Below are 18,383 nucleotides of genomic sequence, written 5' to 3' on the forward strand. Positions count from 1 at the left end.
TTTATAAACATCCCAGGCAATGGGAATGACTAAATATTCATCTATAGGTAGGTCTCATTTGAAGCCCTAAGGTTCACGGGGCAGAATTCCTATATTCTATTGGTTGGAACACACAGACCAAAGGAGGAACACTTTATATTCTACTTACCAATTACCAAGGAGAGTTCTAAATACCAAGCATAAAATCAAACCCTGAGTATGGATTTGGTTTCCCATACTGAGGCCCCTGAACAGTTAGATGGCAGTCACACTGGTTAAAATGGATCAGAATCTGGATCCTCTGGGAACTCAATTTTTTGCATGTTAAAAAATCAGGACCAGAGAGACAGCTAAGAGGTTAGGACTGGAGTTTAATTCCCAGCACCTACATGGTGGCTCACAATCTGCAACTCCAGTTCCAGGGACTCTGACACCCTCTTCTGACCTCCATGGGCACCAGGCATGCAAGTGGTACACAGACATACATGCAGACAGCGCACCCACACACGTTTGAAAAACGTCAGGGCTGGGACGTAGCTCAGCGACATGCACAAGACACTGTACCTGGGCTTCATCTCCAGTATCCACTCTCCACATCCCTAGTAAGGGATGGATAGTAAATTGGAATAGAATGAGAAAATTACTTTATTCAGTACACTACATCTTTTAGTTCCATTCATAATTACAGTACAAAAGGCTTCCCTTGCTTATTGAGGTTTTTGGCTGTGCTTTATTTGGCTGGGTTTTCAAAAAAAAAAAAAAGTTGACCTTGAAAATCCCTCAAATTACTAAGTTTACATTCCTCACATAAATACATATCAATCACCTAAGACAATCTTAAAATCCATACTTAGGGTTGGAGTATGGCTCAGTTAGAATTTGCCTTGCATGTGTGAGAGCCTAGTGATGCCCAGCACTAAAAACCATTTCTTTAAAAACCATTCAGATCTTTTTCTTGGAGGGTCTCACACAGACGTGGATGGTCTATTACTTACTCTGAGCAGTCCCAGCTGGCCCTGAATTTGTGGCATTCCTTCTCTCAGCCTCCCAGATTACAGGCATGGACCACATGCCTGGCTAGAGCCGTTCTTTTCTGTATCTGAAACCGCCCTTTTATACAGTCAGCAGCTCCACAGGTGGTGGCTTCAACGGGATCTTTCCCAGAGTAAATTTCTGGGACTGAAACTGCTCCAGCTCCTCTGTAGTCAGCTGCTCCCTGGGTGTGAACAGTACACTATTTGTGGCGGAGACGGGGAGGGAGGCGGATATGCTGCTACCTCCAAACATGTCATTAGAAGGTTTGCCAAACACAGTCTGAGACTGTGGGCCAGGACTACCAAAACCAGCCACAGAGTTGCCACTTCCAAAGGCAGGGGCCACTGCATGGCCAAAAGGCCTCCCTGCCAAGGAAGCTGGAAACCCTGAAAACCCAGGTGATCCAAAGCCGGAAGCGTCAGGGCTCTTGAAGGAAAACGAAGCAGCAGATGTGGCTTCAGGTTTCCCGAATCCAAAGGCTGGAGCGGAGGAAGCGATGGCAGAGCCAGCAGAGGGCCCAGCCCCAAAGGCTGGCTGACTCCCAAATGCAGGCGTGCTTCCAGAAGGGGCAGTGGAGAATCCAGAGCTTGTTTTAAAACTAAAGTTCTGAACATTACTGCTGCTGCTGTTATTCACTGGAAAACCTACAAAAAGAGATTATAGTCAGAAAATGCAGTCATGTTACTCCTTTCTCTTATTTCAGACATGTGTAGATACTGACGAGGTTAGGGGACAAGTGAGAACAAGGTTAGGGCACACCCTCCGAACCCCAACACCCGACGGTTCTGCTATCATGATTCCCCTGCACCCACGAGCAGTCTGAAGAGCACAGTGCACACTTTGGGCTTACCATGCTCTGCACCAGAGCTGCTACATGACAGCTGTGCGATAACACAGAGGTAACCACTATCATCCCTGAGGCAGAGTCTTGCTATGAGGGCCAGTCTGGCCATGAACTTTGTTTTGGCCTCAAACTCAGAGATCCACCTGTCTCTGTCTCCTGAGTTCTGGGATTAAAGGACTGTGCCCCTCCCCCCGCCACAGCCTTGAACTGTCGATTCTTTACTTCAATCTCTGCATGCTAGAATTATATGTACATCACACGTTCAGTTTCCTATGAAGTTGAGAAAGTATTCCTAAAAAGTTCTGGAGCTGGGCAGTGGTTCACATCTGTAATCCCAGTTCTCAGGGGACAGAGGCAGGCGGGTCAAGTCCAGGCCAGGGCTACATAGTGAGACCATGTCTCAAAAACAGAGGTACTTCTCTCAGCTGAGCATAACATCTTTCACAGTATACCCCACTGCACCTCACTCTGACCCGCCTTTCCCAAGCATTTGTTAAAGTAAGTTCTGTAAGCCTCCATTCTGGAGGAATTTGTGAAAACTATTTAAAATGGTGGTTCAGGCTTTGCAAAGTTGAAACCTATAGAATCCCACTTTTCTGAGCCAGCAAAAGATGCCACACTATCTCTTACCTGAGGTCCCAAATGTCCCTGATTGCTTATTACTGCCAAATCCAAATGCAGGAGGCGCTGTTTGACTGGCTCCATCCTTTACATCAGACAGCTTAAAAAAAATACAAATAGTACAGTGCTTGATGAGTAATTCTCATGTACTGTTGGTATACACTACATTTTAAAAATGTATTATTTAAATATGCATTTAAATATCTAGCATACAAAATGCCCATGTGATCATGAAAAGGATATAATATGCTACAAAATGTACAACCCACTAATATGAACTTCTATACAAAAATGTATAGAAGTGAAAGATGATTATCTCTGGCTGAGAAATGATTATAATTTTTCACTTGTTAAACTTCTAAAAACAACATATACTACAATCAGAAAAGCATTTTTTAAAAACAAGATACATTGTATCCATATGTAAAAATTTCAAGAATAAATAAAATTACCTTTTTTTTTTTGGTTTTTCGAGACAAGGTTTCTCTGTGGCTTTGGAGGCTGTCCTGGAACTCACTTTGTAGACCAGGCTGGCCTCGAACTCATTAACGGCGCACGCCTTTAATCCCAGCACTCGGGAGGCAGAGGCAGGCAGATCTCTGTGAGTTCGAGGCCGGGCTGGACCGATAACCTCCAAAACAATACAGAGAAACCCTGTGTCGTAAAAAAAAAATACCTTTTTAAGAAAGAAAACTTCAGTGTTTCTAAGGTTAAATCTACATTTGTGACGTACTCTAGATACAGATGAAAAGGCTATCAGAGCATGCCCAGTCTACTCAAATACTTCAGCTCCAGTGAGGTCACATGCTACACTAAGCTTACTACTACAACCCAGTAGACTGTCCTACTCTGCTAACAGATGCCCTTCAAGGAACCTTTCATTGACTCCTTCCCTCCAAGACTTTTTTTGGGGACAGGGTCTCACTATGTATCCTTGGCTGTCCTGGGACTCACTACATAGACCAGGCCTTGAGGTCATAGATATCGACCTCTACCTCCTAAGTGCCGGGACGTGAAAGCTGGGACACCTGGCTCCAAGACCTTCTCAAGCAAAGCAAGCAGGCTGAGCTCCATTCCCTTGGAAGCATCTTATCATGCTCAACAGAGCAGCGGTTCTCAACCTTCCTAATGCTGCCACCCTTCAATATATACAGTTCCTCAGGCTGAGGTGACCCCAAACACACAATTATTTCTGTTGCTACTTCCTAACTGTACTTTTGCTACTGTTACGAGTCATAATGTAAATATCTGATCTGTGAAAGGGTCACTTGACTCCAAAGGGGTTGAGAACCACTGACCTAACCACTTCATTATATTTCAATGAATCCTGACACACATAACCAGCATAATCAAAATCCAGAACATTACTATTACCTTTAGGAGCTCCTTATACTCTTCCCGAACAGATAAAAACCCTTTCCTGACTTCCGGTCCCACACAACTGCTCATCCACTTATCACTACAGACAACCTGTGCCCCTCCCATAGTTTCACACAGGTTTTTTTTGTTCTTTCCTTGCTTCTCTAATAGTCACCAACAGGAAAATAAGTGGCTAAACAAATATAAGTATATCCATACTCATGACAAAAGAATGAACGGTGATGATATGTGCGTCAGTCCAGGATGGGTTATAGCTTGGATCAGCAGCAGACAGACCCTTTCAACACAAGCAAAGAGCTAGAAACACTCATCCCAGAGGATGAGACAGTTCCTTAGACTCAGTTAGTACTGTTCTATGAGCTCTCATCAATGCTGAGCTGGGGCCAGAATATGCCTAAACTACCCCACTAAATTCAAACAGCATTATACAACTGCAAGGCAGCATAAACACATCTTTAAATACTTGAACTTGTAATACTTCCCATTTTTTAAAGCTAGTCCTACCCCAGCTAAAAACCTTAAGCTAGAAATAGTTTTTACTTTTATTTATTTACAAGGTCTCTCTAAGCAACCCTGGCTGTCTTGGACTTCGGTGTGTATATCAGTTGTCACTGAACTCCCAGAGATCTGCCTACCTCTGTCTCCCTAGTGCTGGAACTAAAGGAGTGTGCTACCATGTCTACCTAAAAATTGTTTTTAAAGCCATAACTGTCCCCACTTTTCTGAGAAACAAGTAAGTTTTAGGGCTTCAACTACAAATGACCCTGTCAGAGGTAATTCTCCACAGATATTTTACCCTTTAAAATGACACATCCTGGGCTGGAGAGATGGCTCAGCCGTTCGTTAAAGGCTAGGCTCACAACCAAAATGACACATCCTCTGCCAAAAAGCAGGAGGGGGCTGGAGGGATGGCTCAGAGGCTAAGAGCACTTCGTGTTCTTCAAGAGGACCTGGGTTTGATTCCCAGCACCTACATGGCAGTTCTCAACTGTCTGTAACTGCAATTCCAGAGGATCCGACACCCTCTTCTGACTTCCACCGGACCAGGCATATAGGTATACACATATACATTCAGGCAAAACAGTCATATACATAAAATATTAAACATTAAAAAATAAAGCAATAGAACCAATGCACACCTTTAATCCTAGCACTTGGGTAGGGGCAGAAGGATCTTTTAAGTTTGAGGCCAATCTGGTCTACACTTTGAGATCCAGGCCAGCCAGATGAGACCCCATTTCAAGAAACAAACAAAAAGCAATAAAAAGTTAGGCTGGGTCTATAATCCCAGCAAGGAGGAAACTGAGACAGGTAGTTTTGAGTTGAAGACCAGCCTGGGCTACATGGCAAGTTGCAGGACATCCTGGTCTAATTAGTGAGCTCTTGTCTCAAAACAAAACAAAACTAAACAGAAAAACAAAACAAAACTACAAATGCAATAGATGAGATACTTCTTTGAAGAAAATTCTTCAATACTCACCAGAGCTCCTTTGGTTGACATATTTAAATTTTTCAGTTCATTAATCCTATTCTTCCACTGACTTACTAGCTGTTGAACAGAATTTAGCTGAAGAGAGAAGACAAAAAAATAACTCAATATTGAATGTTTAACCCCTGCTCTTGTTTGCCAGAGATACCCCAGCTCCAGCAGCCCCTCTCTGCTCTCTAACTCCCTGTATCTCACGGTTGATCCCCTGGCTGTGCAGAAACGGTGCTGTCTGGAAGGACAGGAGTTATGTGTACTAGCATAGTCCTGGCTGTAGACAACAGAAGTGATCATTTCCTTCAGGTAGCCAGCTTATTCTACTGACCCACCCATTCAGACTTTTTTCTTTTGAATGTCTGGGATTCAAAGGTGTTAATCTAGTTTTCTAGTATTCATCATGTGATCTGCACATAACAGAAGCAATAATAATTTTCAAAAGACAGATGGTTTGAGTTCTAGGACTGGCTGATGGTTAATCTATAATAAAAATAATATCCCGAATCACTATAGTACATCGTTATCAATTTAGACAATGAAACAATTTTAAAGAGAACAGTCTAGAAAAAATAAAAAAGGCAATGGTCTATAAAAAATTAACAGTCCTCACCAAATGTGCCCAAACACAAGCAAGCCACCACAAACACAGAAAACAGTAATTGACAGTCAATTGCTATTGAGGTAGAGGAACAGGAAATGAACTTACATAGCTCTGTAAGTTATTGCTGGTTAAGAAGTTATGGTATTCAAGCCTCAACTCTTCTGGTGAAATGTCTGTGAAACCTAAGTGAGGAATCAGTTGGGATTTAAACAGTAAGTATTGCTGACTCTGGTAGCAGGGCTGGCATGCTAGACAAGGAAACGTGCTAATGCTGGTTATCAGAAAAGCTTCAGGATCCCAAGAAGAAATCCAAAGCCTACACACTAATGCTCAAATTATTAAATCAGAAGAAAATATAGCACTTTATCTTTGAGTGAAGAATTCTGTAAAGATAAAGGATGAGCTGGGCGGTGGTGGCGCACACTTTTAATCCCAGCACTCGAGGCAGAGGCAGGCAGATCTCTGTGAGTTTGAGGCCGGGCTGGACCAACAGCCTCCAAAACAATACAGAGAAACCCTGTCTTGTAAAAACAAACAAACAAACAAAAAACAAACAAAAAAAAGAGATAAAGGATGAAAGGAAAATGAAAGATCTGACTATATACACATTCAAACTCTAGTCTAAAAAAATGCTGTTAGGTCTATAATAAACAGATTTAAAAAGCAAATGATAAATCAGTCCCTGGGACAAGGGTCCTTGAAGGCAAGGTGGTTAAGGATTCGGTGGTGACAGAAACAAACACAGAGGCAGTTTGAATTTGAGTGTATTTTGCAGCTCTCAAGTAAGGATTTTTATGCATAATAAAAAAATGCTTAGAAGATGTGTTTAGTGAAGCAATCATGGATAGGACAGATAACACCATTGTCATTTGGCACAGTAAAGCACAAAATCATCCAAGGCTAATGGCATAGTTCAAGATCAGGTTAATAAATTTTTATGGTCAGTTATTGTTTAACATCTAGTACTAATTTTTGTGAATCTTCAAGATATAAATTTGAACTATTTTAAATCTTTTTATTTAAGGCTTTCTTTACTATACACCTAAGCCCACTTCCAATGACACACGTACAGCGTAAGAAATTTTATTGTTAGGGAAGTTTTTATTATAATACTATTGTGTAATTTTGTGAATGATTTATGAAATGAAGCGCTGGTTTTCCTGGAGATAAGGTCATGGCTAGTGACTCCATCTCTAGGGATGGTTTCTTATCCATTTTTCTGACTTAAAATCTCAGCCTAGGCTATCAGGAATACCTTGCAAATATAGAAAGAGAATAGAAGACAAAACAGATAAATTGCCATGAGAACTATGGCTCAATATTTTGTTCTGGTCAAGAGTTCCGGAACCGGTTTCAAGAGGCCTCCTTCCTTTGAAGTTTTCACCTCACTCTGTGGAACTTGTCACACAGATTCTACTGGGGTTGGTGTAGTAAAAGTTAACATCCTTTTTTTTCCCAGAGATTTATTTATCTATTTATTTATACAGTGTTCTGCCTGCATGTATCCCTGCAAGCCAAAAGAGGGAATCAGATCTCATTACAGATGGTGGTGAGCCACCTCTCCAGCCCCAAGAGTTAATATCTTTAGAATAGATATACTGTTTATAACTCAATACAGAATAAAACAAAGACATAAAGTACAGTAAGCAGTTCATTAGAATTTCCAAAGGTTAATAAATAAGATTAAAAAAATGCTACTTAAAGACAAAATGCTCTCCTTACAGACTGCAGACATCAGAACAGATGACAACTATTGTTATTCAGTGTGTGGTAATGGATACTGTTCTGAACATGCCAAGGAATTTTCTGGAGCAAACCGTCCATAAGGAATGTTCACAGACTGTGACCTACATTTCTAGGATTTAACTTCAGATACCTATAATATTATACATGTATGCAGACAAAAAGTGCTACAAAGGGATGCTTATTTTACACAAAAAGTACTTTCATTGATAAATGTGGGATACCAGGGATTAAGAAATAAAGCTCAGTGGTAGAACGTTTGCCTGGCATGCATGTGTGAGACCTTGGGGTCATGCTATAAAAAAGCAAGCCCACAGAAAACAAAACTAGATGACGATCACTTTCTAAAGATACAGAGAAACATAGAAATCCATAAATGATGTGGAGCATGGATGCTTTGCCTGCATGAATGCATGTGTACCATGTGTGTACCTGGTGTCAGATCCTCTGGAACTGGAGTACAGATATTTGTGACACTCACTCATGTGGATGCTGGAAATTGATTCCAGGTCCTCTGGAAGATCAGACAGTGCTCTTAATATGCAAGTATTTTAAAGGAAATACCAAAAAAAAAAGTTTCAGTTTCTCTGTACCACTAGTGATTTTTACTGTCCACAGCAATGACTACCTCTTAGCACTGAGAAGACGAAGAGAGGAAATGTTCCTGTTTCCTACAGACTTCCTTGGAACCCAGGTACCATTTAGTTTACTCTCGTGGCACTGGCAGGCCAGGGCAAGGAGCAGTTAGGAATCATACTGGATTTGTTTTCCTGTGTCTAAAATATCAAAATCTGGCTTAAAACACAACTCAAATTTGACCAATTCTGTCCCCACTGCCAGCAGCTCTAACCCATCATTAGCAATCACTTCCTAACTCGTCACCTGCCTCCCGACTAGTTCTTGTTCCTAACAGCTCATTCTCTCTCCTGTGCCCCTGAGTGAGCTTTTCCTAACCACGTCCTTCTGCTTGAGCTCTTCATAGCTCTACTTCCAATGTAATTAGACCCCATACCACGTGGACCTTGGCTACCACCCTGCTAAAGCTGTATATTTCTGTTCTTTTCTTTCCTCAGTGATTTGAGTTCATGGCTGTCACTCAAGGCCTTTGCACTAGCTACCATAATTGCTAGAAATGGCTTTCCTAAATAACAGGTATCTTCTCTTCACTCAGGGCTTAGCTCTAACAGTGCTTCATAGGCATGGACAACTCTGTCCACCTCAAGTACTCTATTCTTTCAAGCTGTGATCAACCAGTTTCTTCACTGAATCACAGAACAAAGAAAATTACTAAGTAACTACTTTCTCACTGTGGGTGATGCCATTCCTAGGCAGCTGAACCTAGGCTGCATGAGAAAGCTGGCTGAGCAAGCCTAGGGAAGCAAGCCAATGAACAGCGTTTCTCTGTGGCTTCTGCTTCAGGCTCTTCCTGCCCTGGCTTCCCTCAATGGTGCACTAGTGACCTATAAGCCAGACAAAACCTTTCTTCTCCAAGCTGCTTTTGGGTCATGGCGTTTAACACAACAACAGAAAAGCAAACAAGGGCATGGTACAAAAGAAATATTCTAGCTACAGGGGGAAAGTTAGCTCTTTATAATGAACCATGCATGTATCCACATCCATTTGTTTTCCAAAACAAAAAGTAAGATTAGTGAGGTGAACAGCAAATCTATCTACAGATCTCGTTAATATTTGCTTTACAGCTAGATTTTTAAGAAAATATTATTTTTAATTATGTGTGTGTGTGTGCATCTGTTGTGGAGTAGTGACATGGAAGAGCAGACATCTGTAGAGGTCAGAATGCAACACTGGATGCCCTGGAGCCAGTTACCGGAAGTTGAGGGCCAGGAACATGGCTGCTGGAAACTGAACTCACATGCTCTGCAATAGCCACACACTATTAACTGCTGAATGGCATCTCACCAGCTCCAACTGCTGGATTCCTGCATGGGCTTCTGCATTCATTCCGCTGCAGTGCGGCTTGCTGTGTAAGAACTACATTCCAGATATGTCACTGGGAAAAGAAGTCAATGGCCTTTCCAGGCTAATGTGGACTCTTCTTTGACAATGCACCAATACTGGAAAAGTGAGGTGGAAGGCTTTTATTTTTGGCAGTTGAGACAAGGTCTCACTATGTAGTTCTGGCTGTCTCAGAACTCACTATGTAGAGCAGGCTGGCCTCAAACTCAGAGACTTGCTTGCCTCTGTCTCTTGATGGGATTAAAGGGTATGCTACTGTGCCCAGACAAGTGAGACGTTTTTCAAGGTCAAGTATAATGCAGACTCAAAAGCTAATGAACTTTTTGTTGTTCTTTTTTTTTGTTTTTTGAGACAGGGTCTCTCTGTATTGTTTTGGAAGCTGTCCTGGAACTTGCTCTGTAGATCAGACTGTCCTCGAACTCACAGAGATCCGCCTGCCTCTGCCTCCCGAGTAGTGGGATTAAAGGCGTGCACCACCAACGCCCGGCATGTGTTGTTCTTTTTGTGTTGTTCATTAGTCTGTCCTGAACTCAGAATAGATTTCAGCCAGCACGGCTCTGTAACATAACCCTTCAGTCTTGAATATTAGTTAAGATGTCCTACAGAACTTCCATACATTGATACAGGGCATTCTAGAACTCTAAAAGAGAAAAAAATCAAACCAACCCTGAAATCCTCACATATTAATGCTGTCACTAGTCTTTCCAGAAGAGATTCTGAGTACTGAGAAGCTATTGTGTTTATGTGACAGAAAGGTTTTTCAAGATTCAACTTCTCCTAGGAAATTATCAGTGGTAACCCTGTCATACCCCGCCCCGCCCCTTGGGTGACACAGGTTTATCTCATTCATTGTTCAGAAAATATCTGCCAAAACTAAGTGTGAATAACCACAGCTGATGGGAATGTCTTCTGTATATGTTTGTCTTATTGGTTGATGAATAAAAGCACTGTTGGCCAATAGGGAAACAAGATAAGTGGAACTAGGAGATGAAGATGATTCTGGGAAATGTAGGCAGAGCAAGTCACGATGCAGGATGTGAGAGGAGTAACAAGTCCAGACTCAGTTCTCTGGTAAGAGAAGACCATGTAGATATACATAGGTTAGTAGTTATGGGTTAATAGTTAAGACAGAGCTGGCCAATAAGAAGCCCTAGTCACCGGTCAGCATTATTAATAACTGACATAGTGTCTGAGTGTTTATTTGGGGCTGAGGTGGCTGCAGAACTGGGCGGGAAATCCCGTAATACACAGCTGCTATTCTTTCCAATAAAATCTGTCTGTGGCCGGGCGTTGGTGGTGCACGCCTTTAATCCCAGCACTCAGGAGGCAGAGGCAGGCAGATTTCTGTGAGTTAGAGGCTGGGCTGGACCGACAGCCTCCAAAACAATACAGAGAAACCCTGTCTCGTAAAAACCCAAAAAAAAAAAAAAAAAAATCTGTCTGTGATAATAACCCAAGAGTTCTCCCTCAAAGTCAACATCATAGGTGGGTATAGGGCAAATGCATGGTTTATATGTACCTTCCATTTTGTCCAAGACAATATTTAAAATGCATATTCAATAGATGAGTTTTTAAAAATTAGGAATTTTTATTTCATTAATGATGGGGATAATTTTGTCTCTTCGTAAAGTTAGAATGACATTCCAGATTCTTCTTTACATGATTGCTATAGTCTACCAGCAGTTTATTGCTTCTGTCTCAGCTGATGTTAAATCCATCAGTTTTACTCAGCAATTTGTTTGTACCAGCAGCACAAATTTCAACCCTGAAAAGCGGCCACCAGTGTCTTAGTGTTATTATGAAAACTTCTGTGAACATATATAGTCCCTACACACATGTCAAGGATAGGTTGCTAGATTTTCTTTTTGGTTTTTCAAGACAGGGTTTCTCTGTAGCTTTGGAGGCTGTCCTGGAACTCTCTCTGTAGACCAGGCTGGCCTCGAACTCACAGAGATCCGCCTGCCTCTGCCTCCCGAGTGTTGGGATTAAAGGTGTGCACCACCACTGCCCGGCTCAGAAACTATCACTATCTTAAGTGATCTATTTTCACTGTTTCTCATTTTCTTTCCTCCAGAACAGAAGGCTGTAATGGCGGGCAGCTTGTGACCCTCCTGGTTGCTGAGGTGGCTAGGAGGTTCTGAGGTTTCACAGAGGGAACCAATTCAGCAGAGCTTCTTCTCAACTGCCTGAATTGGAACTGTGGTGGGTCCTGATTTTACTATTCTTTGTTGAGAATAAAAATGGAAAAGAACTACATTCTCCACTCTGTCTCTGAATTATGTTTAGTTGGAAGACTGTAAACAAAGACCAAATTCTAGCTATTCCTAAGTTTAGAGTAAGTTTATTTAGCATGGTGTTAGTTCTAGAAAGTAGTCACTTTAGAATCTACTTTAAAAATACATACATGTACTGGGCGGGCGCCACAGCCTAGTGGTAGAGCTTTTGCCTAGCATGTATGAAGGCCAAGTTTGATCCTCAGCATGCAACAAAAAACAAGCAACCAACAACCCAATCAAGCAGGCTTCCCAGTTACCTGAAATATTAGGCTTCTTTTTCACTGGTGAGAAAACAGAAAACATCCACTGCCCCGATGATTCCCAAATCTCTACATCTTTAACAATTCCTTCCCTGAAAGAAAATGAAAATAAATAAAAATGGAAGAGTAATGGATATTTTCACTTGCTTGCTAAAATTTGTTACTTATGAAGTTGAATGACTGAACATTTAAACTATAGTAAATAAATATATAAATTTACATATTTTCTATACCAGAAGTTCACAGAAAGCCAAATTACAACCTGAGTGTGGTGGAGCACAGTTGTAATTCCAGCACCAGGATTGGTGAGGAGGATTTTGAGGCCACACAGGATAATACAGCCAGTTTAAGGTCAACCTGAGTGTGGTGGAACACAGTTGTAATTCCAGCACCAGGATTGGTGAGGAGGATTTTGAGGCCACACAGGGTAATACAGCCAGTTTAAGGTCAATCTGGGCTGCACACTGAGAACTTGTTTCTAAAACAACAAACACCTTGTATTTTGTAGTTACAAATAATAATTTATAATAAATAATAGTGTTGGCTTTCTAATTCACAGAATTACTAATAATATAGTTAAGAATAATCTGAAATATTTTTAAAGAACTAAATACAACACAGTATCAGAAATACAATTTAAAAATATTTTTAAAAAATTTTCTATGTGCATCGGTGTTTTGCCTGCATGTATGTCTGTTGTCTGTATGAGGGTGTCAGATCATGGAGTTAAAGACAGTTGCAAGCTGCCATGTGGGTGCTGGGAATTGAACCCAGGTCCTTTGGAAGAGCATTGAGTGCTCTCAACCAACTTAGCCAGCTCTCCATTCTCCGAGAACTACAGTATTTTTTTTAATAGAACTAAATACAATAACACTATTAACTGGGAACAACAAAAAGTACTACTATCAATTATGGAGAAGCATTAAAATTTAAGAGTGGGCTATAGGACTTCAGAGATACTTTTCCTACTTTGTAATACAGGAAACTTTGAAAATATATTTTAAAAATTAATTAATTTGTTTTCAATTTTATGTGCACTGGTGTTTTGCTTGCCATATACATCTGTATAAGGGTACTGGCTTCCCTGGAACTGGAGTTACAGACGGTTGTGAGCTGCCATGTGGGTGCAGGGAATTGAACCCAGGTCCTTTGGAGGAACAGTCAATACTCTTAACCTGTGAGCCACCCACCTCTCCAGTCCCCAGGTCCATGCACACTTATTCTGAGACAAAGCTGTGGATGGAGTTGGCTCTAAATTAAAGTTTCTTTCCATCTAGAATGTGACCATTAGTAAACTGATAGATATCACAAAGAATGTTATTATACTTAGAATCATAATAGACACAAGTTTACTCTCTTTACATACATACACACACACACACACACACACACTTGATGCTTGCTCAATACACTTGAAAATTTTGGTTCAATTTTCAGCAGCTGGAAACACACCTTTAATCCCAGTTTCTGGAGGCACAGATAATAAGATCTCTGTGAATTCTGAGTCAGTCAGGGGCTATACAAGGAGATCCTCTCTTTTTTTTTTTTGGAGGCTGTCCTGGAACTAGCTCTGTAGACCAGGCTGGCCTCGAACTCACAGAGATCTGCCTGCCTCTGCCTCCCAAGTGCTGGGATTAAAGGCGTGCGCCACCAACGCCCGGCTAGGAGATCCTCTCTTAAAACAAAATAACCCCTTCTCCCCACCAAAAAAAAAAAAAACCAAAAACAAAACCTAAAACCAAAACAAACAAGCAAACATACAAACAAAAAAACCAAACCTAAAAAATCCACTGTTTATGGAACTTCAAATAGGGCAACTAAAATAAAGGTTTTACAAAGAAAGTAAGTGCTGTTATCAGTATCTGCAGGATCACAGTTGTTCTGAGTTACCCAGCAGACTGCAGAGGACAATGACTAACCTTTGAAACATGCTAATAGTTTTGCTTACTCTGATTTTCACAATTAGTCTTTTTCAAAGAAAACACTAAGTGCTTCTGGAACAACCAACCAATTGGGTGGTGACTTTCTACAAAACTTTAACTTACAGAAGTTTCTTTTCATCTTTCTGCTCATCAGAGACAGGTGAAGCAAAAGGATTTTGAGGCGATCCAAAGCCTCTGCTGGTGGAAGCACCAGAGTCAAAAGAGCCGAATAATGGTTTGTCTTGATCTCTGCTGCCACCCCATGGTGTAGACTTGGAGAAGCTGGATGGCTGGATGACATTGGAGTATCTCTGGCTGTTGGCATTCCACCCGCGCCTGTTACTTCCTAAATAATCAAGAAAATCAAAGAGTCATAAAATTGGCAACTTTTTCAAGTCTTGGAAATATCCACGATATTTTATCTCATTATGTCTAGAAATTATACAAAGACTAATAAAGTGCTATTTTCTACTATTTTAAAACGACAGTCCCTTTATGATGTTTGTTACATTTTATAATGCTTTAATTGCTTTTAAAAAATGAGATCAAGAGCCGGGCGTTGGTGGCGCACGCCTTTAATCCCAGCACTTGGGAGGCAGAGGCAGGCGGATCTCTGTGAGTTCGAGGCCAGCCTGGTCTACAAAGTGAGTTCCAGGACAGCCTCCAAAGCTACAGAGAAAACCAATAAATAAATAAATAAACAAATAAATAAACAAATAAATAAATAAATAAATAAATGAGAGCAAGGCAAGGTGTGTTAGTGTATAACGTTAATCACAGCACTGTGGAGGAGCGACAGGCAGATCTCTGTGAGTTCTAGACCAGCCAGGGCTACATAGTCATGTCAAACAAACAAAACAAAAAACCCAAGCCAAAACAAGCAGTTAAGAGCACTAGATGCTCTTCCAGAGGACCTGGGTTCATTTCCCAGCACCACATGGAAACTCACAACTGTCTGTAACTCAAGTTCTAAGGAATCTGACACCCTCATAGAGATATATACATGTAGGCAAAATACCAATGTACAGAAAGTAAAAAATTTAAAAATGAGATCAAGAGGATTAGAAATCCATAGAAAAATACAGATATATGGCTGAGTTCAGCTTTTATAAATCCATTAAACTGCTTGACCATTGGGAAATGAACAGAAGATACCCCAAAGCCAAAAGCTTCTTTAGTGGAAGAGTCTTTGCCTAACACGCTCAAGGCCCCTGGTTTGACCTAGCGATGGTTATGTGTATGTTTGGGGAAGCTGTGTTTTCATTAATTTGCTTCTTCACCGGGCCATATAAAGACAATGAATGAAAGAGAACAATGAATAAACTGGACAATAAAAAGGACTACATTTTGCTGTCCGTCCTTAAATGGATACTTAAAGACCACCTGCCTCAATCTTTCCTCCATGGACACAATATCTCCCTTTCATGTGGTGACTTCAGAGCTCACTAACAGGTGAAGTACAGATTTCTAACATTTCATAAATATAAAAGAACAAGTCAACAGGACTTTTTTCCGGTTTTGATACTGTTTTTCATTTTATCACTTCATAACTGAGGCTAGGATGAAGGTAATTTATCTTATGATTGATTTGGAAAATATATCATTTAATATATACTAAAAACGTAATGATAGGTGTACCCATATTCTAAACCACTCCATAAATCCAAGGAGAAATAGAAAATGGAAAGACAGATGAAACACATTTCTGAAATAGGAATTAATGGCGTTTGTTTTGAAATTCCAAATCCTTTGAGTGTGTGTGTGTTGTGGGAGGGTGGTCACATTGAATAGAAATGAACTTCCTTCATGCCGCACTAGCTGGCACTAAAATTGGCCTTATAACTCCAAAGCATTTTTTTCTATCTTTTCATCATAAAGTTTTATTTGTATTTTTCTCATCCAGTTATGTATTTACCGAATGTTTACTTTCAAATTACTACATTTAAAGTAGGTTTCCAGAGACGACACGGCAAATACTACTCTCAGCAGTCCCCGGGTATCAGTCCTAATTTCTGGAGTATTTCACTAGATCAATTGTAGACGGATGATGCAACGAGCTTCCTCCACAGAGAGTTGGAAGATGAAACCGCCATGCAACACAAGGGATTAGATGAGCCTTAAAGACTAGGAGAAGAAATAGAAGCAGCCAGTGATAACGTCAAGAACTGGCTTCCGGAACTACGAAAATAAAATATTATTAACCTGACTTTTAAAACCCTGTGCTGTACGGCTGGCTAAATGCCTGGTCCCCTCCCACCCTTCCAACTAAAGCCCAAATGTTAAGAGCGTGCGATCAAGGGCAAGGAGGGGAAAGTAGGGCTCGGTCCGCATGGACCCACGCAGGCTCTCCCAACCGCCGCCTCTCATCAACAAAGCGGTTTTGATAAGATGTACTTCTAACTTAAAACGCAGCGGTTGGGGCTAGCGCCCGGGCCCGAAGCCCTGTCCGCGTCCGGTCAGCCGAACCGACTGCTCTCGCGCGGGTGGGACGCGCGTCCTCTCGGGGACCGTCACCTGAGGGGGGCGGCTGCTGCTGCTGCGGTGGCGGCTGCCGGGCCCCGCCCGCGCCCCGGGAGCCGGGATGCTCGTTCCAGCAGCGGTCTCCGAAGCGGCACCGGCCCTGAAGGAAAAACTGGCAAATGGTCATCGCAGCGCCGTCCCGGCTCGCGGTCTTCAGGTCGGCAGGGACGGCCCGGTTCCCAACGGCCGAAGCCCCGTCGCCGCTCTGACGTCATCCCCCCGCGCCCAGAGGTTCCGCGATGGGTCCCCGTGCGGCGAGAGGCGTGGCCTCCAGCCAATGGGGTTTGAGAAGGGGAGAGCGTCCCGCACGCGTGTAAAGACGTCGCGAGACAGCAGGGCGTGGACCCTCACCTAGAGGGTACCAGATGAGGCACACAACCACCAAGGCTCTAGTTGGCCGTAGTTTGCGAGGCCCAGTCGTTCATTACATTTATTTAGACAAGAAAAGGTAAAAACGGTCTCCGCAAGGATGACACGCAAATCCGCAAGGATGACACGCAAATTCGTGAAGCGTTCCATATTTAAAAAAAAAAAAAAAGGTCTCAAAAAGAGAATGACTCAGAGAGAAGCCAGCTGTCACTAGGAAGCAGGATGCACTCCGGGAGAAAAGCATCATAATAGCTCCTTAGCTGGTCTTCCTGCACACTGAGCAATCTTGTTCGTAAAATTTCATGTAAATATTGCCTTTTGAAATTTTATCAAAAGAATGAAAATTGTCTGGAAAACTGACACAGAAGAAGACCACGTTTCCTCAGATGCACAGCTTCAAATAAGTTTTTTTTTTAAACATTCCATTTCTTCCTCCTCCTCCTTCTCTTGAGACAGTCTTACTATGTAGTCCTGACTGGCCTTGAACCCACAGAGACCCTCCTATTGGCTTCCCAAGTGCTAGAATCACACACACACACACACACACACACACACACACACACACACACACACACACGGCACGTTCCATTTATTAACTTTGCAGTTCTCAAACAGGACCCTGTATAAGTATAAAATAAGTACACTATATAAAAGCGTGGCGACATCTTGGTTGTACAAATAAAGCCTGAGGGTCAGAGAATGCAGTTTGCTACTAGATAACCATAGAGGTCTGGAGGTCTGTACAGACAGGAAGTGAGATAGCTGGGCAGAAAACAGGGTATAGCAGGGAGAAACAGGAACTCGCGCTCTTGTCTGCTGAGATGCTAAGGAGGTAAGGTGTGGCAGTGGCTTGCTCCTTACTAAAGCAAAATGAAAGTGCTCTTGGAAATTAAAATTGGATAGTGGGAACAAACTAAGAGTTGAATGAAGTTTAGGGACTCCTAAGACTCAAAGTACATCTTTAGTCTCATTTTACATCTTAGTTATGTCTGAGGATGGAAAGATGTCAAACAAAATTCTAGTTAGCAAGCAGTGACACTTTTGATGGTTAGTCAAGTTGATTACATTTAGTATCACCATAGACACACATCTCTGGATTTAAATGTTAGATTTAAAACCCCACAGATACACATCTCTGGGTATGTCTGTGAGGATGCGTCCAGTAACATTTTACTGAAAGAAGACACTCGGAATGTGGGCTGCACCATTTATGGAATGTGGTCACACACCGAATAAAAAGGCATGTTTGAGTTGACTATTGCTGCTTTCCAGACTGCAAATGCAATGTGACCAGCAGCTTCATGTTCTTGCTGAAATCCTTTCTAGATTGACTGTATCCTTCAACTGTGAGCTAGAATCAACCAATTTCCTGA

The 18,383-nt window shown here is 41.8% G+C and overlaps 1 protein-coding gene across 2 annotated transcripts; it reads right to left on the bottom strand.

Moving 5' to 3' along the window:
- Nucleotides 1-606: 606 nt before the first annotated feature.
- Nucleotides 607-16,857, bottom strand: Nup42 (nucleoporin 42). 2 transcript variants are annotated; one of them, XM_005087114.4, is made up of 7 exons: nucleotides 16,636-16,857; nucleotides 14,245-14,467; nucleotides 12,197-12,291; nucleotides 6,049-6,125; nucleotides 5,340-5,426; nucleotides 2,489-2,579; nucleotides 607-1,658 (listed from the first exon to the last, which is right to left on the bottom strand). In XM_005087114.4, exons 1-7 carry the CDS (start codon nucleotides 16,766-16,768, stop codon nucleotides 1,093-1,095), a joined length of 1,272 nt encoding a protein of 423 aa, XP_005087171.1. In that variant the 5' UTR covers nucleotides 16,769-16,857; the 3' UTR covers nucleotides 607-1,092. The 2 variants fall into 2 exon arrangements, with proteins under 2 accessions (XP_005087171.1, XP_021079277.1); XM_021223618.2 differs by lacking the exons at nucleotides 6,049-6,125; nucleotides 14,245-14,467; nucleotides 16,636-16,857 and having other exon boundaries at nucleotides 12,197-12,286.
- Between the last annotated feature and the right edge of the window lie 1,526 nt (nucleotides 16,858-18,383).

Source organism: Mesocricetus auratus, unplaced genomic scaffold (genome assembly GCF_017639785.1).
Source record: "Mesocricetus auratus isolate SY011 unplaced genomic scaffold, BCM_Maur_2.0 Super-Scaffold_100676, whole genome shotgun sequence".
NCBI lineage: Eukaryota > Metazoa > Chordata > Mammalia > Rodentia > Cricetidae > Mesocricetus > Mesocricetus auratus.